This window comes from Pterocles gutturalis, unplaced genomic scaffold, assembly GCF_000699245.1.
Source record: "Pterocles gutturalis isolate BGI_N339 unplaced genomic scaffold, ASM69924v1 scaffold4469, whole genome shotgun sequence".
In the NCBI taxonomy this organism is placed as follows: domain Eukaryota; kingdom Metazoa; phylum Chordata; class Aves; order Pterocliformes; family Pteroclidae; genus Pterocles; species Pterocles gutturalis.
In genome coordinates, this window is record NW_010127920.1 from 217 (window position 1) to 11,010 (window position 10,794).

The window sequence follows — 10,794 nt, forward strand, 5'->3', positions numbered from 1 at the left end:
TGTCTCTTGAGGGCCCAGCAGGTGGGTGGGACGGGGGTTTCTGCAGATAATCTGCTACAGCCAGAGGATAACATAGGGTGTCTCCATAGGATTTCTAGCAGCTTGGGACGGGGCACTTCTGATAGGGTGCCCAGCACATGAGGTAGATTGGGAGGCTGCTTCCCAAAGGAGCACCCATCGGACACGGTGGAGGGAGTTTGCTTTGTAGAGTTTTGCTGGAAGGGAGGAACTCGAGGCGGATCTGAGTATCAATGATGAAGCTTCTCTGACTGCTGCATAAGGCTGAGTGCACTGTGCGGATACCAACCTTGGAGAGCTGAGGACTCAGAACCGTGCCCTGTCAGGGCCAGACAGGCTCCCTGCCATGCTCTGACCACACTGCTCTCCATTCAGGTATCTCCAGGGACAATTGGCATAAGCGTCGCAAGACTGGGGGCAAGAGGAAGCCCTACCACAAGAAGAGAAAGTATGAGTTGGGGCGACCTCCTGCCAACACTAAGGTGGGTGATTTGTGGGGGGCAGTCAGTAGCTGTGTTTCAAAGACAGGTTGCTGGCTGTGTGCTGTTGGAGGCTTTATACACTGTGGTTTTTAAGTGGCTTAATATCTGTCACTGCTTCTTTAAAAGGTGGTATTTTTTCCCCATGCCTATGGAAAGCAGTGATATATTTTTGCAGTAAGAGGCAATTGGAGTGATGAAACTTTCACCTTAGGTAGATGCAACAGACTGTTTTGGTCACTTACTGTGTCTGCCGATGCTGGGGTTTGTCATAGTTACACTGACCAAATTGCCGTTGAGGTTTGGAGGTGGCTGGGCTCCTGCATGAGCTGTGCAGTGTTCCAGTGCCAACAACAGCCTGGTGTTTGTTTCTGGCTGTAGATTGGCCCACGCCGAATTCATACAGTGAGGGTTCGTGGTGGAAATAAGAAATACCGTGCCCTTCGGTTGGATGTTGGCAACTTTTCCTGGGGATCGGAATGTAAGTACGCTGGAAGCCTGATGTGTTTGAAGGGAAAGGTCTTCTACAGCTGTGCTGATCCCTGCTACTGCTGCAGAGTAGAGGGATGACGGTGGAAGCATAGATTTACAGGCTGGGTTTGGACGTTGTGGACCTTGCAGAACTGGGTCTGAAGGAGCATGCATGGTGATGATAACTTTGACCTTATGTGGCCTTACGAGACTTGAATGTCTGTTAAGTTCACAGTGATTGGAGTGTCATAGTTACACTGAGTGACGTGCTCACATTACCTTTTTACTGGGGTGGGGGGAACTACAGAGGGGCAAAAAAACCTAAATACAGACAGTTCTTAATGAATGCAATTACTTTTGTTTCCTGATGAGCACTTGTTAAAGTTGGGTGATCCTGTGCAACAGAGAAAGGTGAGATGGTTTGAGGGTATGTGTGAGGTGCTGTGGACTGTATTCTCAGGTGTCTGATCCCTGTAGGTTTGAATTCATACTCTTCTTTTGAAAGGCTGCACTCGCAAGACCAGAATCATCGATGTTGTCTACAATGCTTCCAACAATGAACTGGTGCGGACAAAGACCCTGGTGAAGAATTGCATCGTTCTCATTGACAGCACCCCATACCGGCAGTGGTACGAGGCCCACTATGCCTTGCCTCTTGGACGCAAGAAGGGCGCCAAACTGGTATGTCTGGGATTGTTGTCCTTGTCTTTTTGACTCCTTGCACAGTCGAGTCTGCCCTGCGAGAGGCAGTCAGCCATTGGGAGTACACAGTGCCTGCCAGACCAGGGCTGAGTACCCGTCAGTGATAACACTGGCTGGCTGGGCTACGTTCCCGTCAGCTCCCAGAAGTCTGGCTCAGTGTTCAGTACCATGGAGCTCTCTTGGAGGTATTGTACCAGTTTGTGCACAAGGACCTGCCTGTGGATCCCTTTGGTCTTCTAATGATGATACCCATGTCCAGTTCTGCTACTGAAGGGAGAGCGATGACATTTTGTGATGCTGAGGAAGACTTTGCAGATTGGGTCCTCGTGCTGGGGAATGACTGCTTTGATGAGAAGCTTGTGGATTTCTATCTAAATTTCAGATGGCTTTTAAGTGCTCTTAAGTGTCTTTATCTAGACTCATGATCTTTAATATTTTCAAGATGAAAGGTGTTTTAAACCCCCCTGTGTAGCACTCAGCTTAATGTTGTCTCCTTGCATTAAAAACACCACTTCTTATCTGAGCACTGTGCAGTTCAGAAGCATGGGGAGAGCTGGCAACCTGTTTGCCAGGACTTGCACCACACCCAAGTGCTCTTATTATGTCTTGTGAGGGGAAGAGTATTCACTTTTTTTGAGAAGAATTAATTCAAGGAAACCTTTGCAGTTTACTTTGTCTGAGAGCACCCCTCCCTAGGGCACTGTGCTTTGTTGTCAGCAGCGGCTGCAGTTAGCAACGTTGTGCTTATTGGCCTCAAAAGTGAAACCGCCTAGTTCTGAGAATACAAGCAGAATGTGGCTGTGTGTGTAAGCTTATCTTTACTTTTGGTCTTGTTTTTAGACTCCTGAAGAGGAGGAAATCTTGAACAAGAAGCGTTCAAAGAAGATCCAGAAAAAATATGATGAGCGAAAGAAGAATGCCAAGATAGCAAGTATTCTTGAAGAGCAGTTCCAGCAAGGAAAGCTACTTGGTGAGTCCCTGGCAGCATGAACGTGGATGGGGATAGGGGAGTCAGGGCACAAACGGGGTGCCAGAGCAGATCTTACTGTTGGTCTTGGGATCATTTGAAGTTCTGCACACTGTGATAAAGCTAGCTGCAGGGTGAAAGCAATGTGGTGTTCTCTGTATCTGCAGCAGTATCTTCTGGGTCTTAAATGTAACTTGTTCTTTTATCTTCTCTGGAGAAATCCCATTTCTGACAGGAAGGGGAAAACTATTTGTGGAGCTTGAATTGTTACATGTCCCAGCCAGGCTCCTGGGGTTGATCATTCCTGGGTGGCCTTTGAGAGAAATGGTAGGGCTTGAGACTTGCAAAATGAGCAGAGGCCCAGGGGCTGCACAGTGTGTCAGAAAGATGTCCTATGAACTTGTAACAGCTTTGACCAGTTTCAAGTTCTGGGGAATAGTTCAATGTTCTGAAGTCTTCTGGTGATGAGACCTTTGTCCAGTTCTGCTACTGAATTTGAGCGATGACAGTTTGGAGATCTGAAGAGGACTTCATTAGGGACTCAGTCCAGCAGAGCAGGTTCAAGAGGATGATACTTTCGGGGGAGGTACTGAAGCCAGCGCGTAGACTGGTGTATCTGTTACTGGTAGTTTGCTCATCCATGCTTTGGCAGAGAGACTGCATGCAGGGTTTATTTCAGTTTATGTGCATGCTGGGGTGCTGAAGGTTTAAGCTTCTTTAACTGGATGACTTTTCCTTGCAGCCTGCATTGCCTCCAGACCTGGACAGTGTGGTCGAGCCGATGGCTATGTGTTGGAAGGCAAGGAATTAGAGTTCTACTTGAGGAAGATCAAGGCCAGAAAAGGCAAATGAATAAAAACTATTCTGCTGAGAGAACGAATAAAACCAAGAGTCTCCTACAGTACAGGGTTGTGTGCTCATTTGTGTGTGTAGGGAGGAGGAGGGGGCTTGCAGAGCTCCTGCCTCTGAAGTGTGAAAGGAAGAAGGATCTGTCCTGGAATTCCTGGGCGCTTTTGTGTCTTCAGGCAAGCTCTGACCCTGTGTGCTCTCATCTGAAACATCTCCCTGGTTTCTAGGAGAGTGACTTAATGGACGAAGTGGGTGTGGAAAAGAGCAGTCAGACTTGGCTCAAGTAGAGAATTTCCAGTACTGGAAACCTGTGTGCAGGAGGAAGGTGCGAGTGTCCACCTCCATTCACAGTTCTGGCTTTCTGGGGACTGCGGGGGCCTGGCTGGGCACGCACCCCCCCCTTCTCCTGTGGAGCATTAGGTCAGCACACACTGCGTTTGGGGTCTTGGAGTGAGTTCAGTGGGGAAAGGGGTCCTGCTGCCTCAGAAGTGTTCAGGGAGCAGCTCCACTGTGACAGCACTGTGTTTCTTACACTCTGCGTTTGTGCGAAGTCTGGCTGAGAACTTCTCTCACACCTCCAGCCTCTGCAGCAGGTAGCTCCTGCCTCAGCTTTCCAGATCACACATGCTCATGTCCTCTGGTTTGGGCCAGCAGCCCCTCTTGCTGTGGCTTGGCGATTCCTGTCTGGTTGTACAATTGCCTTCAGGGTCCAAAGTTGGTTGCACTGCTCAGTGACCGGCTGGTCTTCCCCTGACCTCCTTGGTCTCATTGCAGTGCCAGATAAATTCCTTCTAGCAGAAGGGCCAGACTCTCCTCGTGGTCTGTCCCTTTCGAAAGCTGGGTACAAACTCCAGCGTTCTGCCCACATGTGGTGGCATTGGAAAGCTGTGGCTTTTCTGGATGTTTTGGGGCATGTGCTGTCATTCCTTAGGGGTGCTGTCTTTAAACAAGAAAGCCAGCGTGCTGGATCTCTGTGTCTAGTTACCAAATGCTTTGTGCAGGTATCAGGGTAAAGTCAGGAGCTCAGCTAAGGGCTGGTCCTGCGGCCATGGAGACAGGCCAGAGACATATCTTACACCTGCCCAGTGGGCACACTGCACACTTAACCCACTTCTGTATTTTTACAAAAGCGTCATTGACTCATAGGAGCACTCTGGTGTGAGGCAGGCCACCTACAGCCCCAGCTTCACAATTTTTAGGTCTGAACTGAAGGACATAGTCTGTGATCATGCCCCAAGCAGAGCTGGCGTGAGACCCGTGTCTCTAGTGCATTAAAATGCAGACTGCCTGCCCTACAAATAGCTTGTGTTTGGTATTTTGAGTTTTTCCTGTGATGCTCTGCCCTGGCTGCTGTGTGTGGCAGCAGGAGGAGCTAGCAGGCTCAGGTGCCCTGGGCTGTGGGTTCATCCTGCCTTGCTGGCAGGGAGCTGAGGATGGGTCTGTGCCGCAGAAGAGACACCAGCCACATCAGAACGCAGTATCTGTCACCCAGATGTCCGCAGCAGCACGGTGATGCTGTGGTGGGCGTGCATTGACACTGCCTCGCAGCACGGTCCCCGCTCCCATGGGCACTGCAACCAGCCGTGCCCAGGCGGGTACAGCTGGCTGTGCTCGTGGAGTCCCTGGCAGCGGGACCTGGGCTGGGCAGGACGTTTGCACAAGCACATTCCTTCTCCATAGTGATCGGGGGTAAACTTTCCCAGCTCTCCAGCAACGTGTGGGGTGGAGACGATAAAGAGCACTTGGGAGGAATGTGTCATGGCTGCTTCCTCTGAGTGTATTTCTCTCCACTCACCCTCTGCAGATTGCAAACAGGATCTAGGACATTTCTGGGGGACTTTGTACAGATGGAGAAACTGAGGCTTATGGAGCAAGTGTCAGCTTGGTGTCAGAGCAGGAGCTGTAAACCTGGCCCCTGATGAGCAGGATTATGGCCAATTCATCAATGCTCGCTGCTTATGGAGTTATTACTCTGAAAATCGCAGCTGCCAAGGGCAACAGTCCGTGGGAACAAAAGCAGCACCTATCACCCACCAGAACCATGCTGTAGGTGTGACATGGGAATGGGACAGTGGCAGCTGGCCAGGGGCATGTGGCACCTGAATCCCACAGTGGCACAGGCTGTCACCTGCAGCGTGGCCGCAGGATGTGTGGAGTCTGGTCTGGCCCTGGCATAGCCCCGTGGACGTGCAGAGGGATTTACCTGCCTGCGAGGAGGCAAGCCTGCTGTGCGCTGAGCCAGAGATGGGCTGGGGTTAGGCACAGCGTTAGTCTGGCTATGTTTATGAAGTGCCAAAGCCTGGTTAAAGGACCTTACCCACTTCTGCAGATAGGTGCAAGGGCTGAATTTTTAAAAAGCTACTTTTCAGGCAATGAGCCGCTGGTAGCGTAACCCAAGGGAGATTACTCATCATCCTGAGTGCTGCCCCTTGCCATTCAGTGGCTCGCTCAGCTCCACGCGGTATTAACTTTGGGGTATTTTCATGGGACATGGTCTGCCCCAGAAAATGACCACATGGTTACACTTTAATGGGTCCAGCAGTGGCCCGGAGGGTAGCAGAGGAGGAAAGGTTTAAAGGAGCTTTAAAGGAAAGGTGGCTTTGGGAAAGGGAGGTTTGCAGGAAAGAGAGTTTTTTAACAGCTCTGCTAATATTCTCAGGGGAAACACACATGTCTGAGTATGGGAATACTTCTACAGGGGCTGAAAGCATCTTTCTGTTTGTTTTTTTCTGGCTGTATCACTTGGTCCAATACCCCACAACTGTCACCAGTGTCAGTCCTTGGGGCTGTGCCTTTTTTGGCCCAGGAGAACATGTGCACTCCTTGACAAAATCCAGATTCCCCCCCTTTCTGGGTAAAGTGGATGTCCCTGCTGTCTCGCTGCTGGGGATGATTTGCACTGACAAGGAAGCACCTCAAAGCTGAGGTTGGCAATAGCTTTATTAATATTGAGGGGACATCTCCATCACAGGGTTGGTTTTCTGCAAGATTTATGCCCTCATCCCACCCCTTGCTTGGGGTCTGTGCTGTCCCCTGTCCCCTGCACTGGGCCATGGGAGCAGGGACTGAGCCTGGCCAGCTGGAAGTTGGTGGCATCACCTCACAGACGGGCTGAATCCTGCAGTTTTGGGGCTGACAGCTAGTGTTGAAGGCTGGCTGCCCAGTCTCAAACCCACCAGAATCTCCCCATCAGCCTAGGGACACATCTTGGCTCGTGGCTGGTCTTGCCTCTGGAGAGGGGGTCCGAGAGGGGTGTCTGGGGACAGGGAGCTTCATGGCTGAGGACAGAGGTGCCTTGGGGTGGGAGCAGCTATTCTGCTCCTAGGAAAGGGGTGCTTTTAGGGCAGCCTCAGGGCTCACAGGCATCTGGCCGGTCAACCCCAATGCTCTCGTTGGATGGTGCCTTCACCTGGATCAGCGGCAGCTCCTTCCTCTGTGTTCCAGAGGCCTCCGGTGGCCAGGTCTTCGCTGGGCGACTGCCAGGTGTGTACTGCTCACTGGCCTCATTCTCCTCATCCTCTGTCTCCTCCTCCTCAATGCGGGCCACTGCTTCAGGGTCCTCAGAGTGGTTGGGGTAAGGGGAGGGGAAGCCACCGTCTGCTCTGGGACGTCGCAGGTGGGGGTGACCTCGGCCACCCCGGCTGAAGTTTTTGATGCTGATGGCGGGGGAGGCAGCAAAAAAACGAAGAAGCGGATGAGCAGAGGTGTCTGGATGCGCGGCATGCTTGGTGAGGGCTCCACTGGCTGGCTCTGCTCCCCGTCCTCGCACATGCTGGGGGGGACAGCAGTGTGACAGGGACAGGCTGCCACCCTCTGCAGGGATGCCCAGCACTGCCCACTGCCTCCATCCCCGTGCATTTGCAAGCAGGGAGCGGCTCCGGGAGGCCACCTCCCTGCACCAGGAGCTCATCCATCACCCCGTGCAGCCCCCGAGCCCCAAAGGGGCCGGACAGTGTGCTCCAGGGGGATTTGCTATTTGCTCACTGTAATTGAGCCCGTGGTGGATGAACCCACTTGTGCTGTTGCTACCCTGAAGATTTCACCCTCTTTTTCTCCAGCCTCAGGGCTGTGCCGTGCCCTCACCGCATGTCGAAGGTGGAGCCCAGGAATGAAGGCTTCAAGGTCTCGGCGGCGGTGGCCATGGTGTAGGGGGGCTGAGCTGTGGACTCATTCCAGTATTTGTCCTTCACAGCAGGCGGCAGGTTCTGGTACATGTCATCCACAGAGAGCAGTGACACCTGGGCACAACAAAGGCAGGGGACAGGGGGTCTTTCGAAACCTTTTCTCGGGGGTGAGGGGCTGAGCAGGGCTGCCAGACTGCTGAGTGTCCCTTTTGCGGGGGTGCTGACCCTGCCACAGGGAGCAGACACACGGAGGGACAGGGGTGGAGGGACAAGGTGCAGACCTGATTCCTTGCATAGGAATCTATTTTGGACAAGGATCTGTGTGGCCAGGAGCAGGGCTGGGGGACAGCTGGGTGCAGGGATGTCCCTGTGCCCCAACTGCAGCAGCCTGGGGCAGCACCCACCTGCAGATTCCTGTCTATCAGCTTATTGGTCTCAAAGTCATCATCGTCTTCTCCAAAAGGGTTGATGATCTGCTCTGCAACCTGAGGAGGGAGGGGGCCAGGTGAGACAGGGGAGCAGGGACAGGGACACCTGCCCACAGAGCTCTCCACCCCTCGGTGTACCCATGGGGCACATGGAACATGCAGGCTTGGAGCTCCGTGGTGCCCAGTGTGACAGCTGGGCCCTGAGGAGTTGTCCTCAAGGGCAGCTAGCAGTGACATCACTGGTGCTATGCCCTGGGCTTGCCACCCCCTGGCCCAGGAGATTCTCAGGGCCACCTGGCCACCCCCAACCCCTAAAACAAAGCCCTGTGGCGTGGCCACATCTCACCTTCAGCCATCCAGCATAGAAGAAGAACTGGAGGAGGGTGGAGAGGGGCACATACATGTCCAGGTCCCCCTCCTGCCCCGGTTCCAGCGGCTCCAGGAACTGCCGCCCGATGAGGCAGAAGGCAAAGAAGGAGTAGACAGCGATGGTGACCACCTGCCGGGAACACGGGTCAGCCGGCAGCGAGGATGGCAGCCAAGGGGGATGCTCAGCACAGGAGCAGCAAGGATGCGAGAGGCTGGGTGCTGATGCTCTCGTGGGCCTACAGCTGCACCCCAGTGCCTCACCTCCCGGGCTCCTGCACATCCCTGTAGGGCTGCGAGCCAGCGGCTGTGCCGGCTCCGGCACCAGATTCCGTAGGGGAGTAAACTGCTTTTAGGAAGGGGGGTGCTCGCTCCCCACTGGGGTGCAGGGAGAAGGCTGTGGGGCTCCTCTGCCACTGTGGTGTGGACAGGGCAGGGACCTGGGCTCGGAGGGCCCGAGGGGTGTGTGGGTACCCACCTGTGTGTACACCAGTGGGATGCTGATCCAGTCGTAATGGAACAACATGCTGCACTTGGCCCGGTAGAGATTCAGCTCCTGGGCAGAGAGGACAGGGATGGGTGACCCAGGATTTGTGTGAACCCTCTGTGATGCCTGGTCCCCACTGTGCACCTGGCCCTGACTCACATCCATGAGCAGGCGGAGGGCCACGTCATCGCGGATGCGGCCATCCCGCCTGGCCTGGGCCACGAGGTTGGTGAACCACACACAGGGGATCCAGTACTTGTTGAAGTCGGAGTGGAGGCTCTCAAACTTCTTGCGCTCGTCCTGCGTCATGAAGCCTGCGGTGGGGCAGAGGCTCAGCACCACGGCCCCCATGTCAGCAGGACAGAGCCCATTTGGGGACCGTCCCCAGTGGGGAGGCAGGGTTCCCAGGTGAAACTGCAGCCCCTGGAGATGGGCTCTGGGCAGGGGGGGTGTGGGGCTCTTCAGAAGTGAACATCACTGCAAGGATGCCACCCTGTGTGTGGGGTGATTTGGGGCAGGGATGCTTGCAAGGATCCCTGGCCCCCAGCACACCCTCGTGGTGACAGGGACACATCTGTGGCCCCCAGCTCTCACCCCACACTGCAAGCCATCACCCCCAGGGTTTAGCTCCTCACCTGCTTCCACCACATGGTCCATGGTGGGGAAGCGCTTGAGCACCCGGGTGCTGACGGAGCGCAGGATGAGCACTGCTGACAGGTTGGCGTAGCGGATGAGGGTGCGCCGCAGGATGCGGCCCCTCTCGTCCTTGCCGTGGACATTGCTGGAGATGACGCACATGAGCTGGTCGGGCAGGGGGATGCTGGTGTACTGGGCCCACCACCGGTTCACGATCAGGGTGACGTAAAAACCTGCACCGAGAGAGTGCGTGGGGGGCTCGGAGTGGCCAGGCAGCGGGTTGAGGCAAAGATGAGCCTATGCCAAGAGAGTTGCCATGATTCCAGGGGCGACAGATTTCTCTGCAGCTGGGAGATAAAGCTCAGATTGTCCTTCCCCTTGGGCTGTCCTCCCCAGGGGTGGCAGTGGGGGTGTCCACAGCTCTTCCCTGCCCTCGGCATGGTGGCACAGGACAGGACAGACACCTCTTGTAGGTAACGTGCCACTTTCTAGGGCATGGGGAGGAGGGTGCAGAGCAGAGCACGCCAGGGGAAATCACAGCCTCCCACAGGCATCTCCAGGGCCAAGGAGCTGTGCTTCACAGGTTTGGGAGCCAAATGCCATCCCCGGGTTGCCAGGCCCCCCATCCCACATGCATCAGTGTCCGAGGGATGCTTTGGCATGGGATCAGGATGGGCAGTGGGGCATCCTCAAGCCACCAGCACCGGGGGGAGGAGGGAACCCCAACTCCTGGGTTCAGGGGAGGGACCCATACCTAGGACGAATGATATGGGGATGAGGTCTGTGGAGCGGTTGCAGTATTGAGCCACTTTGGTATAGAGGCGCTTCTGGTCCTCGGTCAGCAGCCGCCTGCGGCAGACAGGCAGCGGGGTCAGGGACATGCAGCAGGGTCAGGGACACAGAGCAGGGTCAGGGACACGCAGCGGGGTCACGGACACGCAGCAGGGTTAGGGACACGCAGCAGGGTCAGGACACAGAGCAGAGTCAAGGACATGCAGCAGGGTCAGGGACATGCAGTAGGGTTAGGGACATGCAGCGGGGTCAGGGACACACAGGAGAGTCAGGGACAAGTGGCAGGGCTGGGGCACTGCCTTGGACTTCCACAAAAAGCTATCACCTGATTCCCTGCCCTCCCCTGCCCACACCCACCCTCCCGGGGGGTGGTCCCTGGGTTTCTCCCTCCCTCCCCACTCCATGACTGATGGGGCATCTCCACACATCCCAGAGGGTCAGCAGGGAGGGACACGACCGATGGTGACACACTGAC

At 54.9% G+C, this 10,794-nt stretch overlaps 2 protein-coding genes across 2 annotated transcripts in view; one reads left to right on the forward strand and one right to left on the reverse strand.

Annotated features, from left to right (window-relative positions):
* Window positions 1-350: 350 nt before the first annotated feature.
* Window positions 351-3,541, forward strand: RPS8 (ribosomal protein S8; the record flags this gene model as incomplete). Its single annotated transcript, XM_010079423.1, has 5 exons — window positions 351-500; window positions 879-978; window positions 1,474-1,649; window positions 2,511-2,640; window positions 3,380-3,541. Coding segments are annotated over 5 exons (666 nt in total), but the record flags the coding sequence as incomplete, so codon positions are not given.
* A 3,294-nt stretch (window positions 3,542-6,835) lies between these two features.
* LOC104466096 (bestrophin-4-like) overlaps window positions 6,836-10,794 on the reverse strand; it is a 4,111-nt gene continuing 152 nt past the window's right edge. Inside the window, 9 exon segments of the mRNA XM_010079422.1 lie at window positions 6,836-7,162; window positions 7,165-7,258; window positions 7,570-7,724; window positions 8,015-8,095; window positions 8,385-8,537; window positions 8,883-8,960; window positions 9,051-9,205; window positions 9,527-9,760; window positions 10,282-10,376. Coding sequence (XP_010077724.1) covers window positions 6,836-7,162; window positions 7,165-7,258; window positions 7,570-7,724; window positions 8,015-8,095; window positions 8,385-8,537; window positions 8,883-8,960; window positions 9,051-9,205; window positions 9,527-9,760; window positions 10,282-10,376 — 1,372 coding nt within the window.